The 25,000-nt window shown below is 44.5% G+C and overlaps 1 protein-coding gene across 1 annotated transcript in view; it reads right to left on the reverse strand.

Annotated features, from left to right (window-relative positions):
- LOC143287881 (scavenger receptor cysteine-rich type 1 protein M130-like) overlaps positions 1-25,000 on the reverse strand; it is a 48,269-nt gene that overhangs the window by 12,809 nt on the left and 10,460 nt on the right. Inside the window, exons 6-19 of the mRNA XM_076596121.1 lie at positions 24,471-24,628; positions 23,489-23,654; positions 22,393-22,550; positions 20,699-20,864; positions 19,041-19,198; positions 17,794-17,962; positions 13,682-13,839; positions 10,782-10,944; positions 9,660-9,817; positions 8,018-8,186; positions 6,819-6,892; positions 3,370-3,504; positions 1,557-1,920; positions 1-281 (exon numbers count right to left, since the gene is read on the reverse strand). The exon at positions 1-281 is cut by the window's left edge and continues 42 nt beyond it. Of these exons, the coding sequence (XP_076452236.1) occupies positions 1-281; positions 1,557-1,920; positions 3,370-3,504; positions 6,819-6,892; positions 8,018-8,186; positions 9,660-9,817; positions 10,782-10,944; positions 13,682-13,839; positions 17,794-17,962; positions 19,041-19,198; positions 20,699-20,864; positions 22,393-22,550; positions 23,489-23,654; positions 24,471-24,628 (2,477 nt within the window). The remainder of the gene's footprint in view (positions 282-1,556; positions 1,921-3,369; positions 3,505-6,818; positions 6,893-8,017; positions 8,187-9,659; positions 9,818-10,781; positions 10,945-13,681; positions 13,840-17,793; positions 17,963-19,040; positions 19,199-20,698; positions 20,865-22,392; positions 22,551-23,488; positions 23,655-24,470; positions 24,629-25,000) is intronic.

Raw genomic sequence — 25,000 nt, forward strand, 5'->3', positions numbered from 1 at the left:
CTGGGCCAGGTCCGTCACAGGCCGACCATCCACCGTCACCCTCAGAGAGATCACCTTGCTGTTGAGTCTGGCCCTGGCTGTCCGCCTGTCCTCCTCCTCCTCCTCCCCCTTCTCCTCCTCCCCCTCTTCCTCCTCCCCCTCCTCTTCCTCCTCCTTCTCCTCTGTGGACTGGGCCTGGGACGTGTCTGTGTCTGCTGTGTCTGTTTGCTCGCTCGTCGTTTGGAACAGACTGGTCTGTGTCACCACGCTGGCTGACAGTCTGACGTCGTGGCCAGGGCTGGCTGAAAAGGAGAAAGGACTTTACTCAGAGTAAAGACGGGATTGAGACTCTCTCTCTCTCTCTCTCTCTCTCTCTCTCTCTCTCTATCTATCTATCTATCTATCTCATATTCCACAAATGATTCCTAAGGTGTCCTAAGACTGGATTTTGGATTGCTTATGTCCACCAGGAACGAGATTGTACTATCTATTCTGGCGTCTTACGGTTATAAAGCTCTGAAACGATTACGTATGGTCACAACTTAGATACAACTGGAATGATATGAATATCTATTATCATTATCATTTGTTTTGTTTTCATTTTTCTGTTGTTGTTGTTGTTGTTTTTTTGTTTTTTTTCTCTCTCCAATTATAAGAGGCACTTGTGTTATTGTGTACGATTGCCCCCTTCAGTAAGGGGGCCTTGGCCTAAACTGAATAAAACATTTCGTATTCGCATTTGCACTCTGTGTGTGTGTGTGTGTGTGTGTGTGTGTGTGTGTGTGTGTGTGTGTGTGTTTATTTATTGGCTTCCAAAGCGACGCAAGAGAGGTAAAAATGTGTGGGCAGCTCGAGTGATACAGATCGATATATGTCAATCCAAGCTTACATGCAATGTGTTATCTTCTGTTCTTGTTTTCCTTCAATTGTTTTTACTCCTATTTACCATGCAGTTCCATTCTCTTTTTGTAGATGTCAAAACGACACTGAACCTGACACAGGTGTCTGCTTGACATCGATTTCACTGTCCCCCCTGATACACACACACACACACACACACACACACACACACACGCACGCACGCACGCACGCACACACACACACACACACACACGCACGCACGCACGCACACACACACACACACACACACACACACACACACACACACACACACACACACACAAATTAATACACACAAAGACTGACTGGTGAGAGATGAGGGATTCCTACACGCAGAAACGTAACATTTCTCCACATTTTCAACAAATCTTTCTACCATTTTTCAAAGTGGGAGACATCTCCCTCTGCCATTTATTTACCTTCAACAATCTACATTTCAACAATTCTTTCTATCTTTTTTCAAAGTGGGAGACACATTTACCCTCTGCCGTAAATCATATCCATCTTCAACAATCCACATTTCAACAAATCTTTCCATCTTTTTTTTCAAAGTGGGAGACACATTTACCCTCTGCCATAAATCATATCCATCTTCAACAGTCCACATTTCAACAAATCTTTCCATCTTTTTTTCAAAGCGGGAGACACATTTACCCTCTGCCATAAACCATATCCACCTTCAACAATCTTGCGACCAATCCCCCAAGGGAGCAATACGGCGGTATCCACGTCAGCGTGCAAATGACGATCTAACGGGCTGCTGTCTAAGGTTACTTTAACAAGTTCCCCGTCCGATTTCAGCACAAGCCCCAAGAAAGAGGACGGGGGAAAGGCGGCGGAGGTCAGGTTCCAGACTTGCAGCACGGTGCCGTTGGTCTGCAGGCGAACCGCTCCTTCCGCCGGCAAGGTGACTCTGTCCGCCACTTCCTCCATGGCCACGATCAGCCTGTTGGTGGTGTTGCCCACAGAGTTGGACTCGTGCAACACGGACTGGTTCAGTGCCGCCACTGTGTCCACGATCTTCAGCAGGTCTGTGGCCGTCTGGAAGGGGTGTTGCACGCATCGGAGTGGACGCAAAAACAGGAAAGAGAAAAGAGAATGTAACAGGGTCAATCCGCTCAGTTGCAGGCAATTCATTTGCTAAAATTGTTTTATTTTTGTTTTTGGTGTTGTTTTGTTTTTTAGTTTCGTTGGGGTTTTGGGTTTTTGTTGTTGTTGTTTTATCTTTATTTTCTAATTCTCTCTGTTGTTTTTCTGGTGGATTGGTTGTGATTTGCTTCCTCACATGTTTGCCACCTTTTGAGGTAGGGTAGGTATGGAGTAGGTATGCCTAACTGCGAACGACCCAGTCGAAGCGACCAGCTCAATGTGTGTACTGTAAAGATTACATGTCGTGCGATGGTCAAGAGTAGTCCTTTTGTTTTTTGAAAACTTTCTCCGACTGGTTGCACCAGAAAAAGTTCGTGTGCTCATTCTTTTCAACGTTTTGTCGATGTTTGAAATAGCAGGGGTGCCTGAGGGTAAATGCGAACGGGCAAGTCTAATTGCGAACGATGGCTTTAGGTACATGTACACAATTAAAACAGAAGCAGGTCTGTAAATCATTAGACATAACATTACTGAAACACTGCACCAGACTGTTGTACTGTTAGTTTTGATCACACTGCACACAAACAGACATTTAAACACACACACCCGACACCGCACACAAACACACCCTTTTGAGAGTGCTCAGTAACTGTGCAACATCGTTCGCAAATAGACTCACGTCAAAATATCCTATGGTCTAATTGCAAACGACACTATTTTGCAGATTCCTGTCTAAACTGACGCTCTGATCTGACACCAATATGCTTTCTTAAATTCTCCCAGCGCTGAAAACTTTCTGCTGCTATCCTCTCTCTCTCTCTCTCTCTCTCTATATATATATATATATATATATATATATATATATATATATATATATATGTGTGTGTGTGTGTGTGTGTGTCTCTGTGTGTGTGTGTGTGTGTGTGTGTGTGTGTGTGTGTGTGTGTGTGTGTTTGTGTATGGAGTGATGGCCTAGAGGTAACGCGTCCGCCTAGGAAGCGAGAGAATCTGAGCGTGCTGGTTCGAATCACGGCTCAACCGCCGATATTTTCTCCCCCTCCACTAGACCTTGAGTGGTGGTCTGGACGCTAGTCATTCGGATGAGACGATAAACCGAGTTCCTGTGTGCAGCATTCATTAGCGCACGTAAAAGAACCCACGGCAAGAAAAGGGTTGTTCCTGGCAAAATTCTGTAGAAAAATCCACTTCGATAGGAAAAACAAATAAAACTGCACGCAGGACAAAAATACCAAAAAAATAAAAAATAAAAAAAAATAAAAAATGAGTGGCGCTGTAGTGTAGCGCCGCGCTCTCCCTGGGGAGAGCAGCCCGAATTTCACACAGAGAAATTCTGATGTGATAAAAAGAAATACAAATACAACTTTGTCCAGCAGGACGGACCTGCTGAGAGACGTCCTGAAGCCGGGATGCACGATGAAGGATGACAGCCACCAACACCACGTCTGCTGCTGTCGTCTCTTCCGGCAGCTCCAGCGCTTTTCTGGTTTCCACAACGGTCTGTTCCGTCACCTCAGACTGTGGACAAAACCAAGCTGTCAAGTAAGCAACATAAAAGGCACTCAAAACAGGCAACAAAATCAATAAAAGCAACTGTCATATACGCAGACTGGAGTTTCGCAATATTGAGTACATGAATGGCAGTCAGCAGGGACAAGGGACTGACCAGAGTCATTCAGAATTGAGAGACACAGTTCATGCTACCGAGTCAGTCATTGGCGAGACTGAACAAGTCTGTCAAAGGCGAACCGGTGAAATTTGCGCTGAAGGGCCACTGCAAGGCCCGCCGCTTTCGCAAAGCTTCTTCTTCTTCGTTCGTGGACTGCAACTCTCGTATGAACACGAGTGGACTTTTAAGTGTATGACCGTCTTTACCCCGCCATGCAGGCAACCATACTCCGTGCATGCTTGGTATGTTCTTGTTTCCATAACCCACCGAACGCTGACATGGCTTACACGATCTTTGACGTGCGTATTTGATCTTCAGCTCGTGTACACACACGAAGGGCGTTCAGGCACAAGCATGTCTGCACATATGTTAACCTGGGAGATCGGAAAATCTCCACATTTTACCCACCGGGTGCCGTTACTGAGACTTGAACCCGGTACCCTCAGATTGAAAGTCCAATGCTTTGTTATTGCACCCGTCATCAAATCCAAATAGGAACTGTAACGCATGGCATGGTGCACGCTTGAATCATGCAGGAGATCAAACACAAAACAGTGACGCCAGTGAAACTTTGGAACACGGCCAGTATGGACATGAATGGGAAAGGTGTTCGGCCCAACATATCCACGTCTGATGCTGACGTGACGTGGACAGACTGAGAGCAAAAACACAACAGGATGTGAATCTGAAGTCTGCTCACACTCACAAAGAACGGTCTGAACACAAACTGTCAGAAATTACTCTGTTGTCAGAAGACAGCCGAGTGGTTATAAAAGTATTTTACTCAAAAGTGACAGACTTAATTTCACACTTGACCAGAACGGAGTTCCTTAAAAAATATTTTTTATCACAGCCTTGTTAAAACAACGAAAGAGGGCCCTAGACAGTGCAGTGATTAAGACTGGCAAAGACTACAAGAACAAATATCAGCACACAGATAAAGTCTTGAAAAGTGGCTCATTCAGCGCTGGCATCAACAACATCTTTAACTCATCCAAAAGCGACTATTTCGACGTCTCAGTGTGGCCATCTGTGAAGTCAGGCATGGGGAAAGGGGAAGTGGCGCACCATCACACTATGGCACATTCTGATAACTCTCACTACCATCACATTGATTGATTATTGTTCATCACCTAGGCCCAACACTCAGCTTACATCACAGACTGACATAAGTTCACAGCAAAGTGACAGCTGTATTATCAATGGTTTCTCCATTGCAATGAGAAATCATTTACAGCTTAGTCTTTTGTGAAGGACTATGACTCTCAAACTAGTCCTAAAACCCTCTTGGCCGAGAGAGTGAGGATGTAACTTGAGCAAGACACTCTCCACTATAATCAAATTCTAGCCTAAATGGTTGTGACAGCAGTTGCCTCATCTGCTGTTCTGATCGGTCATAGTCGGACACTACTGACTGTCATACAAAATCCATCACATCGAACATCACCAACAATGTCAAGACTTGTCGTTTCTCTCATTCTCTCTCGCCTTGACTACCGTAACTCTCTATTGTCTGGTTTGCCTGCTTCATCCATTCAGTCCCTCCAGCGCATACAAAACTCTGCTCAGAAAGAAAAGATCTGAGCACATCACTCCTCTTTTGCAACATCTCCACTGGCTCCCTGTCTCACACCGAATAAAGTACAAGATCAGCACTCTATGTTATAAATGTATTCACAAAACTGCCCCTTCCTATCTCTGCGGCTGCCTTCACCTCTACACTCATCTCGCTCACTACGATCAGCTTCAGATCCATTCTATTTACACATACCCAGATTCAAACTCTCGACTGTTGGCCGCCGTTCTTTCTCTGTCTCTGGACCTTGCAATTGGAATGAACTTCCTCTTTCGCTTCGTCAAGTCTCCACACTCAGCTCTTTCAAGTCTGGCCTTAAAACCCACCTCTTCCCAAAATAGTCTCCCTTCCCTGCCTCTTCCATGTCTTTAGTTTCTCCGGTTTTAGAGTTATGCATGCGTGTGAATGACTGGTGCGAAAGCGCTTTGATTTGTCTCTGCACAAGATTCAGCGCTATATAAATACCATTATTATTATTATTATTATCACTTTCCCCTTCACTTTACACGAAAGACTTCAGTTTCGCATACTGAAGCTTAGTTCATCCGAGCTGATCTTCAAAACTAAACAAAAACGTTTGCTGCATACCGGAGTTTTCAATGCAAGCACGCACGACGATCATCGCCAGATACTCTGTGACAGAAACGGCTTGTGAAGAACTGTATGTAAACAAGTATCTTTCTCACTTTTTTTTTCAAGAACGACACATTTTGCAGTCCCTCCATAGCTTAGTCGTCTGTATCAACCTCCCAAAGTGGAAGACAACTCTTCTTGCAGTACAGTATGACAGCTTTGGCAAATCACGACATCCTGTCATTTTGCAATTATGCTTTTCTATGATGGAGCAAAAGGCTTGCAGAGTTAGATCGATCACTTATTGGTTGGTTGATGATTTGGTTGATTGATCAGTTGATTATCTGTTTGATTGATTGGTTGATTGAATGGCTGACTGAATAATTGATTGGCTGATTTGAATTTTGGCATGCTTGCAATTTACTAAAGAGAGACTTGTTCATATAATTCTCGCAAACATGATACAGATTAGAAAGAAAGAAAAAAAAAAGAAGAAAGGATTAAGATAGAAATGAATACATGAAGGACGGAAGGAAGGAAGGAAGGCTGGAACGAAGAAAGGGGAAAGAAAAAGGAAGGAAAGAAAGAACAAAAGTAGGACCGACACAGACAGACAGACATAAAGAAAGAAAGAGAAAAAAGAAAGAAAGAAAGAAAAGAGGAACAAATGAATGGGTAGATAAAAAGGGAGAAAGGAGAGTACTTTTGGGGGCAGCAGTCCACACGTGTCTTCCTGGGTGTTCCTGGGTGGTACAGAGATGGAGTCGGGGTAGTTATCTCCCCTTTTTCACAGACAAGGGAGGATACTTATCTCCGATGTTGCGTATATTGTGGTCGTTGTGTTATTATATTCAGTGTGTGCATCTGTTATTCACTAAGCATCTCGTAGATTTCCGCTTGATGCTGCTTTATGTGTTCGAGGTGGTTTTGTTTGTTTGCTTTTGAGAATAAAATAATGTTTAAACCAGGAGGAATGTTGAAAAGAAGAAGAAGAAAAAGAAGAATTTGACTTACATTGGCCAGCTTTCTCAAGGCACTGGTTTTGTTGGACTCGGGCAGTGGGTTGGGTGTGGGTGTTGTCTCAAGAGCTAACGACAATTAACCAAATACATTACTACCTGTATGAAATTCACTCATTTAACAATACTGGATACACAGAGCTACTGATATTGTTGATAACACACAGCCTGTCTCTTTCTGTCTGTCTGTCAGTTCGTCTGTTTGTGTCTGTATATGATCATGTCCCTCTGTTTCAACAGGGGTGGTTTAACAATGGACGAGCACAACAAAGTTTTGCTTTGAAAAATATATATCCATGTCATATACATAATACCCGAACAATAAAGGTGACCTCATGAGCCTAAAACAAACAAACACACACACACACACACACACACACACACACACACACACACACACACACACACACACACACAAACTACAATAGCGGTATTCAGGTTCAAGACCAAGGGCCCCAGATCGCCCCAGAAGGACTCGAAAAGTGGATGGCCTTTAGTCTTCAGACGCTGGATACTGTGATGGCCAAATGGTGCTGTCGGACGTGAAGGCAACGACGGCAAATCTGTAGCCGGACCCCAAAGAGTTAATTAAGAGTGGTGCGAAAGAAGGGGCGAGTGGGGTGAAAGAAGGGGCGAGTGGGGCGAAAGAAGGGGCGAGTGGGGCGAAAGAAGGGGCGAGTGGGGCGAAAGGAAAAGGGGCGAAAGAAGGGGCGTGTGGAGCGAAAGAAGGGCGAGTGGGGCGAAAGAAGGGGCGAGTGGGGGCGAAAGAAGGGGCGAGTGGGGCGAAAGAAGGGGAGAGTGGGGCGAAAGAAGGAAAGAGTGGGGGCGAAAGAAGGGCGAGTGGGGCGAAAGGAAAAGGGGCGAAAGGAAAAGGGGCGAGTGGGGCGAAAGAAGGGCGAGTGGGGCGAAAGGAAAAGGGGCGAGTGGGGCGAAAGAAGGGGCGAGTGGGGCGAAAGAAGGGCGAGTGGGGCGAAAGGAAAAGGGGCGAGTGGGGCGAAAGAAGGGGCGAGTGGGGTGAAAGAAGGGGCGAGTGGGGCGAAAGAAGGGCGAGTGGGGGCGAAAGGAAAAGGGGCGAGTGGGGCGAAAGGAAAAGGGGCGAGTGGGGCGAAAGGAAAAGGGGCGAGTGGGGCGAAAGGAAAAGGGGCGAGTGGGGCGAAAGGAAAACACCGAAGGTAGCACGCATGACTGACTCACGGCGTTCCCCGTAGCACCGGATGCTGGCGGCTTTGGAAATGTTGCAGCTGTAGTCGCCCCAGCCGCCGTGTGTGCAGTGGCCAAGGTTCAATTCCGACCCGTGACACTTCACCTTTTTCAGTCTGTACACCTTTCCTGGCGGCGACGGATACCGGGTTTTGGGCAGAACCTGTGGATCGTTAGAAACATGATGATTGGAGAAAAAATATATATTTAAAAAAATAATAATAATAAAATAAAAACGGCACTAAGCACTTTCGTGGTTCAAGGAAAGAAGGTGGTTCGGGAAAAGGCGTGGAGGAAGATAGAGGTGCAAAAGAATGACGGAATGGGAGTACGTTACTACTTCTCTTTCTCTCCAGCTTCTCTCGGAGCTGAGTGTGTTGAGGGCTGTAACGGGAAGACAAAAAAAGATAAAATAAAATAAAATAAATAAAAATTTTAAAATCCAATAAAAAAAAAAATCCCCAACAAACACACCCAAAGTCGAGCGTCATCCACCTCAATGAAGCGATCTGTGGAAACGTTCCTCAACTTTGATCACCGACAAATGAAGACCAAAGTGTCTGGATCTTTCGGGCCTGGGTGACGCCAGGACATTAATTAACAAAAAGGACGTGCAGAGTACAACCTTGTCGCATAGTTCCAGACCAAAATGGAAAACAACAACACGGGCGCTATAACCATTGGACTTTCAATCTGAGGGTCCCGGGGTTTCGATTCTCGGTAACGGCGCCTGGTGGACAAAGGGTGGAGATTTTTCCGATTAATCAGGTCTTTTTTTTCTTCTTCTATTTTCTTTTTTTGTGCAGACCTGCTAGTGCTTGAACCCCCTTCGCATGCAGAAGATCAAATACGCACGTTAAAGATCCAGGTGTGTCAGTGTCAGAACCAGTCCAGGTGTGACAGTGTCAGAACCAGTCCAGGTGTGACAGTGTCAGAACCAGTCCAGGTGTGTCCGAACCAGTCCAGGTGTGTCAGTGTCAGAATCAGTCCAAGTGTGTCAGAGTCAATCCAGGTGTGTCAGTGTCAGAATCAGTCCAGGTGTGTCAGTGTCAGAACCAGTCTACGTGTGTCAGAATCAGTCCAGGTGTGTCAGTGTCACAATCAGTCCAGGTGTGTCACAATCAGTCCAGGTGTGTCGATATCAGAATCAGTCCAGGTGTGTCAGAATCAGTCCAGGTGTGGAAGTGTCTGAAGGGATTGTGTGGGAGGTGGGGGGGGTGGGGAAGGGGGAGGTAATGGTGCTGGGACGTCGCAAACGTGGGACAGAAGAAATAAAAATCTCTAAGGTACGTATGCACCATTGCACCACTCGCCTTCGATGTCATTGTCAGCATCACCATCGCCGCCATCTCCACGAGTATAATCACCAAACACCGCTGTAGTCATCGTCGTCATCATTATCGTCGTCGTCATCGTCATCATTATCATCGTATCGTCATCGTCATCATCATCGTCGTCGTCGTTGTCACCATCATTTTATCTTCATCATCATCATCATCATCAACAACAACATCGTCGTCGTCATCATCGTGATCATCATCACCATCATCATCAACATTAATCAATGCTACCATCATCATTATCAGTAACAACGCCCTCGTCACTATGTTGATCCCCCCCTCCCCCTCCCCCTCACCGTTCCGCTGTCGCCGAGTTCAAGCTGCCGACACACGACTCTGGCGTCCTTGTAGTCAAAACGGTAGCCGCAAACGCTGCCCCAGTCTCCGTCACCCAGTCGGACTTCCACGCGTCCCTCTTTATTGTTGGGTCCTCCGACCAAACGAACCTGTAGATCTGCACAGAAAACACACACACACACACACACACACACACACACACACACACACACACACACTGAAAAATATACCATTCGTGAGTGGGTTTGTTTGTTTGTTTGTTTGTTTTGGGGAGGAATTACTGGTGACTTTTTCCTGACAGTGAGTGTAGCTTCCGTAGTTATGTGACAGACCCTGATGCGTTGATCATTGTTCAGGAATAGTGTATGACAAAATGTGTTTGAAAATTATGTGTTCAAAATATTTCATAACACACAGACGTGCGCGCGCGCGTGAAAACACACACACACACACACATACACGCACACACACACACACACACACGCACACACACACACACACACACACACACACACACACACACACACACACACACACTCACAACTGACATTATCTTTACCCTGTCCGGGATTCCTCCCTGTATTTGTCGTGCAGTGCTAACTTAAATAAATAAATAAATGAATAAATAAATAATTCTGTCGTATCCTCAAGTGGGATCTTCTGTGTATGACCGCTGTTACTGCCATAATTTAAGCAGCCATACTCCGCTTTCTGGAGATATGATCTATAATGAAGTACCAATACGAATACGCACGATAAAGATCTTGTAATCAATGTCAGCGTTCGGTTAGTTATGGAAACAAGAACATTCCCTGCATACCCCTGAAAACTGAGTATAGAAAAGAATAGAATAGAATAGATTATGTCTTTATTACCAAGTGTACCGGGGTCACAAGGAATATTGGGGGGGATAGTACATAACAAGATACGAACATAAATCGAACATTATACACAAACACAGATACAGTAGAAATAAGATACATACAAGTGCATATCAATATAAAAACTTGTGCATACTCACGCATGCACGCACTGCACACACACACACACACACACACACACACACACACACACACACACACACACACAGAATGAATTCCAAAGCATGCTGGATGACTCACCACCTTCTGAGCAGAGGATACTGACAGCTCGAGAAGGATCACACCTGTGGGTCCCCCATCCCGAATGGCTGCAGTGCTGTATCTTGGTTTCTGACCCGTCACACCATATCCAGCCAAGATGCACTTTTTCTGGGGGTGCACCGTGCTGCGTGCTACTCATCACCTGTGGATTGATTGTTCAAAACATCGGTACACAGCACGTGCGTCCATGCTTCAGAGAAAGATGAAGGCAGTGGAGCAAAAAAAAAAAAAAAAAAAGAAAGAAGGGAAGAAAGAAAGAAAAAAGAAAAAAAAAGAAGGAAGGGAATGAAGCGAGGAAATGATGACAGAAAACAGTCAGACATAAAGAAAGAAACAAACAAACAAAATTGGGAATGCGAAAGCAGGCGCTGGAACAAGTGACATGGAGAGAGAGAGAGAGAGAGGATCAGACAATGATAATGACAAATGTTTAAAAGAATCAGGCCGCATGCCCATAATTCATGGTCAGAACAGCCGTGCTGACAGAAAAACAACAACAAAATACAGATAAATATATGATTATTCAAATTTACCACAAAAAAATAACAACAATAATCTGTTGGTAGTATTCATAACATTTTTGAAACGTTATATCCTAACGATCACGTTTCTGACATTTCCTCGTCCTCCTCCTCCTCTTCTTCTTCTTCTTCTTCTTCTTCCGGGTTCCCTGGCCACGCTAGATTTTCAGTCCGGTCAGGACAGCGAAGTCCGCGGTCCGTCGCAGGGACCCCACCGGTCCCCACAGTTTCTCCTGGAGCTCCACCGGGCTGGGCCATGCCTGGCGTCTCAGAGCGTCGAAGGTGGGGCAGGACTGCAGGATATGGGAGGGGGTCTGTGGGCCTGTGCCACAAGGGCACTGGTCAGTATGTGATATCTTCAGACGGTAGAGATGGGAGAGGAGCTGACAGTGTCCCGTTTGCAGTCTGAATATTGTGACCTGTGCCGCTCTGTCCAGCTCATGGATGCCGTCTTTTTCGTCTTCCGGCCCGATGTCCAGACGCTGGCGCCATGCTTTCCTGAAGCTGTCTCTCAGTATCGTTTTTGCCTGGCTGTAGGACACTGGGTGGGCTGGCTGCTCTTGTTTGCTGCCTGCCTTGGGTAGGCATTTTATTCAAAACATAGAGAAGTTCCCTGATATGGAAAGCTTTGTGTAGAAAACAACATGCTATTTTTCTAACCGTTCCTGCATTTTGAGATCCCATCAACATCGTGAACTGGGCTTGCTCAACATAGTGCGATTTGTGTTTCATAATATTTGGTATCAAGGCCTGCCTGACTAAGCGCGTTGGGTTAGCTGCTGGTCAGGCATCTGCTTAGCAGATGTGGTGTGGCATATATGGATTTGTCCGAACGCATGACGCCTTATGAGTGACTGAACTGAACTGAACATATGTAGTCTGATCAAGTCATATCTGTGGTATCTAAAGCACATATGTTTTTCAATCTCTCGTTCACCTAAAACAGAAAGGGCAGTCGTTGTTTATTACTTGAACATTCCTTGAATAACAATTTTCATGTGTTCTCAGATCACGTAAGCCTAGTCTTACTCTTGTCAATATTCCTCTAAAACTTTTTGGTAAAGAAAGACTAAATAATTTTCTTGAGACAATGGACTCTTGAATGAACTAAAGGTATTGAATCCGTCTTTGGAACTGACATCTGCAAATTATCGTTGCAGAGACAGAGAGGCCAATACCGTCATCATCATTATCATTATCATTGTCACTATCACCATCGTTACCCTCATTATCATCACCAACACCGTCACAATCAATATCATCATCAACAAAACAAGAGAGGCAAGGCCTTCAAGACTCACTTGTGATACACTTTAAAAAATCTAATCGTTAAAATGTGTTCTGTATTTGTTATTATAAAGCTTCGCGTTAAAAAAAAAAAAAAAAAAAAAGTCCTAACCAGATTCGAATTAAGTCCCCTAGCATTAACTACAGAGTAATTTCCCTTTTTTACCCTCTGCACCAAAACGTTTGCAAAATAAATAAAACTTCCATGCTTAGCAAAAGAAGTTCCTGTTTGAACAAAAAATGATAATAATGACTGCTCTTGTTGTTGGGTCAGAATATCAGATCAAAGTGCCAAGTTTAGAGAATACAAAAAATATAAATATAACAGTAAATGCAGTTTGCATATAATTAGGCTTCATTTTTTTTATTTTTTGTGCCCATCCCAGAGGTGCAATATTGCTTTAAACAAGATGACTGGAAAGAACTGAATTTTTCCTATTTTTATGCCAAATTTGGTGTCAACTGACAAAGTATTTGCAGAGAAAATGTCAATGTTAAAGTTTACCACGGACACACACACACACACACACACACACACAGACAACCAAACACCGGGTTAAAACATAGACTCACTTTGTTTACACAAGTGAGTCAAAAATCACGGGGTCCGGGGGAAGGAGGGGGGGTGCATGCTGGGTTTGTTCTTGTTTCCATGACCCACCGAACGCTGACATCGATTACAGGATCTTTGACATGCATATCTGATCTTATGCGTGCGTATACACAACAAAGGGGGTTCAGCCACAATCACCATCAATACCTTCATTGTCATTATTTTCACCATCATCAACACCATCAACATCATCATGTTTTCACCATCATCAACGCTATCAACATCATCATGTTTTCACCATCATCACTATCAAATCATCATGTTTTCACCATCATCAACACTATCAACATCATCATGTTTTCATCATCATCAACACTATCAAATCATCATGTTTCCACCATCATCAACACTTTCAACATCATCATGTTTACCAACACTACTATAATCAATAATGGTCATCACCGATATCAACGCTTCCATCATTATCAGTTACAACTCCCCTGGCACAATATCCTCACCACCCCATTGTTGGAAAGCTTAAGCTGCCGACACACGATGGTGGCGTATTTGCCGTTAAAGTCATCGCGACAAATGGTGCCCCAGTTTCCGTCACGCAGTCGGACTTCCACGCGTCCCTCTTTTCTATTGGGACCACCGACCAAACGAACCTGTATATCTACACACACACACACACACACACACACACACACACACACACACACACACACACACATTTTCCGTAAGTTTTAGGAAACACATTTACCAGTAAGAGATACAGCTATACCGTATCCCGTTGTGGATATTATCAGTACTGTGTGCGGCATCATTTTTCTGTGAGGGTTAGGTATACCACCTGCGAGAAGAGTGAGTGTGACTTCAGCAATGTACTTCGCCAGAGATCTTATTGCATCGTCATCATGAATCATTTTCAACAAACTAGTGTCACCCTTACTCATTGCAATACTTGCTTTGAAAATGACGCATTTATCACGAAACATTATCACATGATTTTTAACTCACTCAGTACGACCAGTCATCTCTTCTCCTCTACACAGACCCCTCGGATGTCCAGTGTGTGTCTGAATGACCCAACCTTTAGCTACCGTCGTCAGAACTGTGGTATTCTTTGTCAACATTCACCTCTTCAGTATAAGAGCGTTCCGCTTGCAATATTTTGATGATGGTAATTGGGATGAAACGCTGTTAACGTCGTCTCTTTCGCCGTTCGTATGGAGAGAGTTAACGAAATGATATATGCATTTCATCCACCCTTTGGAACCCACACATTGGACAAGGGGAGAGTGCGGATGGGACAGTATGAAACCTCGGATGTCCATCTAAGCCAAGTGTTCTGCGTAAATCTGGCAATATTTAATCATGTTTATTTCTTACCACCCCAATATATCTCTGGCTTGGGCTTCTTTTTAAAACTAAGAAACCAATAAAACAAATTCAGAACTTTCCATTTTAGAAAACCAGTTTTGTTTACATGAAGCTATAGAAATCCGAAGTTCTTCATATCCCAATCCCTGACACATCAATAGAATCTGAAATCCATGCATAGTTAAAATCATTTTTCACAAAGTATGTCCAGTTTTCTTTTCCTTTGTCCTGTTCGATGAATAATTTCCATATGCCTGTTCACATATTCTTGATACAGACAGCCTTATAAATTTCAACCAATACTTTAAACATTTACCATATGATTTGATATAGAGAGGATAACTACCAGTTTCTAAGTATATTATTGTAATTGAAGCATGCACTGGACGTTGTAAGAAGCATTATATGGCAAATGTGTATTTTTGTGTGTGTGTGGAGGGGGGGGGGGAGGTTGTGTTTGTTTTGTTTTTTGTTTTGGTTTGTTGTTGTTGTTGTTTGTTTTTTTGTTTTTGTTTGTTTGTTTTTTTGTTGTTGTTATTTCTTTTAATCCATATTTTCACATGATGGAGTCTCCCGTCGGATCGACGGATGAGTAGCCAGGCATGCTTATCTGTCGGTGTGTGTCCTCATATGGGAGAAGAGGCCGATTCTGGATGCGCAGCACTTCCCACAGGTGTTGCAAGGGAAGACATCTCCAGAAGTTGAGCCCTGCTTCCTTCGCTCACGCTTCTCCTTTATGGCCAGCGTTCTCTTGTTTTCAAACGTCTTTACGCCACTAGAGCACAGCATCCTCAAGCGAGAGCGGTCAAGGGCATCAGTTTCCCAGGAAGCGATGTCTGTGTCACAGGCTTTGAGGTTTGTCTTCAAGGTGTCCTTGAAGCGCTTGTAGGGTCTTCCAAGTTCGCGGTAGCCTTCCTTCAGCTGGCCATATAAGAGCATATTCGGGATCCTGCTGTCAGTCATGCGGGCAACGTGTCCTGTCCAGCGTAGCTGGCACTGGATCAGCAGGCTTTCGTTGCTGGGCAGGCCGCTCCTCTCTAGGACCTGGAGGTTGGAGACTCTGTCTTGCCACTTTATGCCGAGGATCTTTCGTTGGCATCACTGGTGAAACTGCTCAAGTTGTTGAATGTGACGGCGATACGTCGTCCATGTTTCACAGCAGTACAACAAGGTGGTCAGCACAACAACTCTGTAGGTTTTGATTTTGGTGCTGAGCCTGATGCCTTTGTTGTTCCACAGCCTATTATTGAGTCTGCCAAAGGCGGAGCTGGCCTTGGCGATGCGCAGCGTCACTTCTGCATCAAGGGCTCCGTTGCTGCATAGGGTGCTGCCCAGGTAGCATAAGTAAGGGTTGGCTCAATTTGTGCGTCAAAACGTTTCCAGAATGTGCATGAATCAATCGAAGTTAGTTTACGCAAAGATCTCTGTGAACCCCTTCTTTCCCTTTGACGAGTTTGTGTGATTATACTGTTCAAACTCATCTTCGTTGTAAATCGTATGCCCAGATATCTATAAGTATTTGTTACTTTTAAGTCCGCAGAGCCGCAATTCTATTTCTTGTGCCGAGACAGGTGACGACCCTTTCTGAATGCTATCACATTATTTTTGTCGAGATTTAGTGTTTAAGGATAATGAATCTGCTTCTCGTTTCAGCATGGTTACTTGATTTTGATTACTCACAACTGTGGGGGGAGGGGAGGGAGGGAGGGGGAGGGAGGGGATGGGAGGGGGAGAATGGGGGGACGGAGAGAGAGACAATGTATGTATGAATCTTTTTCGGACTATCGCTCCATCCAATCAGTTCAACGTCGGATTAAAAGGAACTGGAAATACTTCGGACTGTAACTGCATCAGAACGCCACTTCCTCGGAACCACGTCATTTCAGTCTAGCAAAACATCGGACTGTCATGATACTTCAAACAAAAGTTTCAAACTAACCCTGTATCGGATCCATGACACTCCGGACTGTCGAGACATCGGAATCGTAGACTGAGAAAGCATTGGAGAAGCATATTCGTGTGCCGTGTATCATTATTATGAGAAAGTCCATATGGAAGTAAAATTCTTCTAATTTGGGGGCATTACAGTTTATGCATAATCACGTCGTATATCATAAATGAATATAATGTCCAATATCAACTATTGGCTTGTGACAGCAATGATTGAATTTGATGGGAGCACAACATTTATGAAGCATAAACCTACTATAGACATCTCAACTCACTGTGAGCTATCCAGGCTGTTCATTTCTAAAGAATATTGGAGGTGGCAAATGGCAGTGTTGATACTTTAGTATCACTACATAACTTAAATAATGTTATTGCTTTTCGTATATTATCAATAATAATAGCAAGCGAAGTTCGCCTCAACTATTTTAACTCCAAAACCGACTGCACACGTTTTTCGTGTTTCAGAGAATGTCATGAACAGAGATTCGGTAACAGTTGGAAACAAAATATTTTGGAAGATTTTTTTTTCCACAAAGACTGATGTTTTAATTGTTATATAATACTGATAAGTAAACCTGAAAATGCGCTTGTATGTTTGTTAATGTTTCCCCCTGTATGCGAGTGTGAGTGAAATCACGATAAGGACTTGAAATGTGTATATCCCTTCATCTACGGAAGCTAGGCAATGCAATGTCAATCTGGGGCCGCTGGACTCCAAAGCCAAGATGACCAATCTCTAGTCGGACCCCAAAGAGATATCTTTCGTATATGACCGTTCTTTCCGCCATCATTTAGGCAGCCATACTTCCTTCGTTTTCTGGAATCAAAGAACTACCATGTTGACCATGATTGAATGGAGTCTCCCCCCCTCCGCTACCCCCCCCCCCTCCTCCCTCCCCCCAATTGGGCTGGTTCTGACACACATGGATTGGTTCTGACATTGACACACCTGGACTGGTTCTGCCACACCTGGACTGGTTCTGACACTGAAACACTTTGACTGGTTCTGACACACTTGGACTGGTTTTGACACTGACACACCTTGACTGGTTCTGACACACCTGGACTGGTTATGACACAACGACTCCTGGACTGGTTCCGACACACCTGGACTGGTTCTGACACACCTGGACTGGTTTTGACACTGTCACACCTGGACTAGTTATGACACTGTCACACCTGGACTGGTTCTGACACTGACACACCTGGATCTTTAACGTGCGTATTTGATCTTCTGCATGCGAAGGGGGTTCAAGCACTAGCAGGTCTGCACAAAAAAGCATTCTGGATAACTCACCTCCATCATCGAAGCAGACAGCGCTGACAGCAGTAGAGGAACAGCGGTGGACCGCCCCCCAAACCCAATGTTCTCTGCAGTGTCCTATGCTGGGCTCCGACCCGTCACACATCATCCAGTTCAGATGCATTTTCTCGGGAGGCGTCCCGTGCCGTGGGCTCTCCATCTCCTGTGGATGGTTGGATGGTTGGTTCAAGTCCCAGCACGCGGCACTACCATCGTCCAGAGAAAGATGAAGGAAGTGGAGCGACATGAAGGAAGGAAGGGAGATGAATGAAGAGAGGAAAACATGACAGAACAAAGAAATAAAAAAAAGAAAGAAAGAATGAAGGGAGAAAAGAAAGAAAGAAAGAACGAAGGAAGGGAGGAAGGAAAGAAAAAAAGAAAGAAAGAAAGAAAGAAGGGAGAAAAGAAAGAAAAGAAGGAAAGAATGAAGGGAGAAAAGAAAGAAAGAAAAGAAAGAATGAATGAAGGGAGGGAAGAAAGAAAAGAAGGAATGAATGAAGGGAGAAAAGAAAGAAAAGAAGGAAAGAATGAAGGGAGAAAAGAAAGAAAAGAAGGAAAGAATGAAGGGAGAAAAGAAAGAAAGAAAAGAAAGAATGAATGAAGGGGTGGAAGAAAGAAAAGAAGGAAAGAATGAAGGGAGAAAAGAAAGAAAGAAAAGAAAGAATGAATGAAGGGGGGGAAGAAAGAAAAGAAAGAACAAAGGGAAGAAGGAAAGAAAGAAAGAAAGAAAAGAAAGAAAGAATGAAGGGAGGAAAGAAAGAAAGAACAGAAAGAAAGAAAGAAAAACGGAGGACAAAATTAGTGAATGCACGAACAAGCGAAAAGACAAGTGACAGAGCGAGAGAGAGAGAGAGGGGGGGGGGAGGAGAGACAGACAGACAGAGAGGCAGACAGAAACAGAGACCGAGAGACATACAGAGACACAGAGACCATGATAATAATAATAATAATAATAATAATAATAATAATAATAATAATGATAATAATAACAATAATAATAGTAAAATATAATAATAATAATAATAATAATAATGATGATGATGATGATGATGATGATGATGATGATGATGATGACAATAACAATAATAATAATAATAATAACGATGATGATGATGAGAATCATCATCATCATCATCATAACAATAACCCACTGCAGGTCAATGATGATCATCGCTGACATCAACGCTACCATCACTACTACTATCAGTTACACAACGCCATCATCTCCGTGCTATCCTCACCATCCCCATTTGGCCCAGCTTAAGCTGCCGACACACGACGGTGGCGTCTTGGTTGTCAAAGCCATTGCTGCAAATGGTGCCCCAGTCTCCGTCACGCAGTCGGATTTCCACGCGTCCCTCTTTTCTATTGGGTCCGCCCACCAAACGAACCTGTAGATCTACATGGAAACATTGGCATACTTCTTCTTCGTTCGTAGGCTTCGTTCGCATGCTGGGTATATTCTTGTTTCCATAACCCGCCGAACGCTGACATGGATTACAGGATCTTTAGCATGCGTCTTCTGCTTGCGTATACACATGAAGGAGGTTCAGGCACAAGCAGGTCTGCACGTAATTATGTTGACCTGGGAGACCGAAATAATCTCCACCCTTTACCTACCATGCGCCGTTATCGAGATTGGAACCCGGGACCCTCAGATTGAAAGTCCAAGGCTTTAACCACTCGGTTATTGCACCTGTCGATTGGCGTACAAAAAGCGCGCACTGCAAAATATGTCAAGCGTAGTCCCTGTATGAAACATTTACCAACAACAGATATTCCTAAACTGTATGTTGTTGTTGTGGACATTATCTGTACTGTATGAGAGGTGTCAGCGTGTCGATCATTGTGTGTGTGTGTGTGTGTGTGTGTGTGTGTGTGTGGAGTAGTGTTTGAGAAGTATGCGTTCGAAGCATTAATTTTCATCGCAAGAGGGATAGGAAGCAACAGGGAGATAGCTGTTCAGGGAGACAAGTATTTTGTTGTTGTTGTTCATGTTGTTTTACAAGTGTGTCAAAGAATTAAAGGAATCAGACAAAAATGTATATTTCACTGGGGAAAACGGGTAAAGGGACAGGCCTGTGCATGGTTCTTCGAGTAGGATGAGCATGGAGGTGAGGAGAATGGGTGAACGGGGATGGGGGTGGGGGAGGTGTGTGTGTAGGGGGGGTGGGGGTGAGTTCTTTTCATGTTAAGCTTATTACCGCGTTTGTTAGTCCAGAATGATCTTCGTTTCCACTCACTGGGGTTTGAAACTCAACTAGGAGAGGTAAGGTCAAGTCTGACTAGCCATGATTCACCCCGTGGATCACTCCAACAAAATGACTGTATAAAGATACCGTAACTGATCTGGACTGGTCTGGGTCGAGGGCAGCATAGGGGAAGAAAAGTAAAAAGTGGTGGGGGGCAAGGGGGTCAATTCTGACTGTGCCGAATTCACCCCAGGGGTCATTTCCAGCTGGCCCATAAATACCCCCGCGCCCCTGCAACCAGGGAGTGGGGGGGGGGGGGGTAATATCCATCCAGGGAGGTCAGTTCTGACTGGGCCAATTATACGCCCCGGGAGGTCATTCCAGGCTACTTCAGAAAGACACCGGGGGTAAATCTTGGTCAGCCAGATTTGACTCCAGGTAGAAACAAGCGGGGGTAAGTACAGACTGCTACACCGGTTTACCATACCCTTCTATTGTGTTCATGGCTTCAGCTCCCAAATTCTGTCGTACCTTCAAGTGGGATCTTCCGTGTATGACCGTTTTTACCGCTGTCATTTAGGTAGCCATACTCCGCTTTCTGGGGTTAAGATTTACCTGAATCAATGGAACATTTATTTTGTCCACAGAAGACAAGGGATGGGAGTAAAGAAAGAATTTACCGAAGCATGCTATGCTGGATAACTCACCGCCGTCCTCGAAGCAGAGGACGCTGACGACTTGAGAAGGATCACACTTGTGGGTCCCCCAGCCCGAATGTCTGCAGTGCCCTATGCTGGTTTCCGACCCGTTACACAGCATCCGGTCAAGACGCACTTTTCCTGGGGGGGTCCCATGCTGCGTGTTACTCACCGCCTGTGGATTGTTCAGTTCGGTACACAGCACGTACGTCCAGAGCTCAGAGGAAGATGAGAAGGAAGTGGAGCAAGAAAAAAAAAGGAACGTAAGAGAGGAAGACAGGACAGTAGGAAGAAAGAGAGAATCATCAAAGGTAAAGCAAGAAAGTAGGAAGGAAAGAAAATGAGAAGATGTGCTGCATTTGAAACATGTCTTAATTGCATGTTTCGCACATTATATCACCATTTTCATTACAAGAGAGAGAGAGAGAGAAAAAGGAAAAAGAAAAAAGAAAGAAAGAAAGAAAGGGAAAAAAGAAAGAAAAATGAAAGAAAAATACAACACTCCCCAAAAAAGATGAAAACAAAGTGGAGATGAGGAGGACATGGCGGTGGTAGTAGTTGCAGCAGCAACAGCAGCAGAAGTAATAGTAGTGGTGGTAATCGTTGTTGTCGAAGAAACAGGATTACGTTGGTAGCACCAGTAGTACTTGTCCATGTCTTGGTGGCAATAATACTAATATAACTAGTTGCAGCAGTAGTTGTTGTAATAGCAGCGGCAACGATGGCTTCGTGCTCACGTGCCCACACACACACACACACACACACACACACACACAAGAAAGCAGGTACGAACGCACAGTAAATGAACGAACGCGCATGCGCTCACATTTATAAACAAAACACAGAGACACAGACAAGGCTCACACACACACACACACACACACACACACACACACACACACACACACACACACACACACACACACACACACACACACACAGGGCTGTGTCAGAACTGTCAGAAGGTGGTGTGGTGGTCTCTACTGGGGGTGTAATGCTGATGAAACGACGTGAAGATGGCGCAGCGAACACAAACAAACAAACAAAGCAAACAATTCGGACATACATTGTTCGTATCATTGTCCCCTTCGTTGTCTTCGTCATTGTCATCACCACTGCCATCAGCATAATCACCATGATTGTCACCATCAATGAATGAATGAAGGAAATGAATACCTATATAGTGCCCTTCCTCAGTCGGAGACCAAGCACTAGGCGCTTTACGAACACGGGGTCATTTGCACAACAGGCTGCCTACCTGGGCAGAGACGACCGACGGCTGCCAGTTGGCGCTCATCATTCGTTTCCTATGGTCATTCAGTCAGATTTCAGGCACGCACACATACACACCCAGACATACATGTAACCTTTTACGTGTCTGGCCATTTTGTTTATTTACACCCGCCATGTAGGCAGCCATAGTCCATTTTCGGGGTGTGCATACTGGATGTGTTCTTTCCATAACCCACCGAACACTGACATGGATTACGTGATTTTTAACGTGCGAATTTGATCATCTTCTGCGTGCGTATACACACAAAGGGGGTTCAGGCACAATCAACATCATCAGTAACTTCGTTGTCATTATTATCACCATCATCAACACCGTCACCATCATCATGTTTACCAGCACTATTATAGTCAATGGTGTTCACCACTGACATCAACGCTACAATCATCAACAGTCACTATGATATCCTCACCATGCCCATTTGGCCAAGTTTAGTCTGCCGACACACGACAGTGGCGTCTCGGTTGTCAAAGTTATCGTCACAGATGCTTCCCCAGTCTCCGTCACGCAGTCGGACTTCCACGCGTCCCTCTTTTCTACTGGGTCCGCCCACCAAACGAACCTGTAGATCTATACAGAAAGACAGACACACGGAAAACGCGCAGAATGTAAAATATATCATTCATAAGTTCTGTGGTAAATGTTTACTAGCAAGAAATATGTCGGAACTGTGATAAGAAACTGAAGGGAGAGCTGAACAGTACAAGGTCTTCAGAGAAGAAGCCCCCCCCCCCCCCCCCCCCTTGGTCAAGTGTTTCAGTCCTTAACTCCTTACACTCTAAGGAGGCCGGGCCGCACCCAGATCAGGACTCCTGGATGCCCTTGTATTGCCGCCTTTTTTTTCTTCTTTTTTTCCACTGGTCCTCAGCGGTTTCGAACCCGCGCCTCCAGGGTGGTCGCCACTTCAGGACTGAGTCACTTTTTCTGGCAGACGTTTTAACCACGGACCCATCGTACACCTAGTCGTGGGCATTATATTGCTATGCAAGAGGCATCAGTCATTTTGTTGATCACTGCATGGGTTAGTCACACAGGGTTAAATGCAATGGTGCAATAGTCGTTATGGTAATACTAATAATAAGATGAAGAAGAAGAAGAAGATGATGATGAAGATGACGATGACGACGATGATGATGATGATGAACAAAAACAAATAAGTAAGCAAATAAACCAATGAATAAATTTGGGATTTGTCAGTTGTTTTTTTTATGGATTCAAAAACCGTACACTTCTACTTCTACTGTGTTTCGTGGCTTCACCTTCCACATTCTGTCGTGTGTCTGCGAGTGGGATCTTCACAGTGTTACCACTGTTCTTACGCACCGTCATTTAGACAGGCGTACTCCGTTTTCTGAAGTTAAGATCAACCATGTTACCACCCTTAACCAATGGAGCCTTTTCTCCCCGCGCTCCCCACCCCACCTCACCCCCCACCCCACTCCCCACATCCCAGAAGACTAGGGGTGAAGGGTGCTGAAGGGAAAACCGAAGCATGCTGGATGCCTCACCGTTGTCTTCGAAGCAGACGACGCTGACAGCTCTAGAAGGATGACTATAGTGGATCCACCAGCCCCTCAGTTGGCAGTGTCCAATGCTGGACTCCGATCCGTCACATCCCGTCATGCCGAAATGCATCTCGGCTGGTGGCCTCCCATGTTTTGGCTTCCTCATCACCTGTGGATTGATAATATACGATACGATAAGATAAGATAAGAAAAGAAATCCTTTATTATCTCATTAAGACAAATAACATCAGGTGCGGCTAAACAACCGCAGACAATTACTCAACACCAAAACAGAAACATGACTTAATTAAAAAAAAAAAGAATCAATAACATATAAGACATTCAATATAAAAACTATTGTATATATTCACTTGATTAAAATGTTGCAATCAATCATTATTGTAAACATATTGAAATACATCAAGGCTAACATCGCATGTATTTATTGCACATTAATTAAGATAGAATAAGAATAACGTCATCATTACAGAGTAATTATCAGTTCAAACTGGCATACAGCACTGCCATGGTTCAGAGTAAGAAGTGGACACACACACACACACACACACACACACACACACACACACACACACACACACCAGTCTATTATTAAAAAAAATATTGTTAAAAATGTTGAAAAGCATCAAAGACTGTGAAGACATACGCCACACTGTTTGTACATTCGTATTCATGTCACTGCTCACAGTACTCTCTGTTTCATAATGTCTGCGTGACACCTTTCTCGCTTCCTGTCCATCTGCAGGTAACTGTATATGGACCACGAAAGAAAACATGATGAGGGTTGCAGGAATTGTAGGCTGGGGGGAATGAGAGAAGAAAGAATCAAAACCATAAAGGAAAAATAAAATCATCATCACCATCGTTACCCTCATCATCATCATCATCATCAACCTCCCCCCCCCTCCCTTCTCCCCTCCACCCCCCACCCACACCCCCGCGTCCCTCATCACTATGCTATCCTCACCATTGCCCTTCGACCAAGTTTAAGCTGCCGACACACGACGGTGGCGTCCTTGTTGTCAAAGTAATCGTCACAGATGCTTCCCCAGTCTCCGTCACGCAGTCGGACTTCCACGCGTCCCTCTTTTCTACTGGGTCCGCCCACCAAACGAACCTGTAGATCTGTATGGAAGGATAACACACACACACACACACACACACACACACACACACACACACACACACACACACATACACACACACACACACACACACACACACACACACACACACACACACAAACAAAAAACAAACCGCGCACTGTGAAAAATAACACATTTGTGAGTTTTGTGAGAAACGCTTACTGGAAAGAAATATACCTTAATTGTATCCTGTTATGGGCGTTATATGTACTGTGTGATGATGGTCATCAGTTTTCTGTGTGGGGTTGCTACCTGTGAGGAAGGACAACGAGTGTAGCTTCGGCAGTAATGTGACAGGCCCTGATGTTGATCATTGTTTGGAACAGTGTGTAACTGAAAGTGTTTTGATAAT

The sequence above is a fragment of the Babylonia areolata genome, chromosome 12 (genome assembly GCF_041734735.1).
Source record: "Babylonia areolata isolate BAREFJ2019XMU chromosome 12, ASM4173473v1, whole genome shotgun sequence".
NCBI classification, from domain to species: Eukaryota; Metazoa; Mollusca; class Gastropoda; order Neogastropoda; family Buccinidae; genus Babylonia; species Babylonia areolata.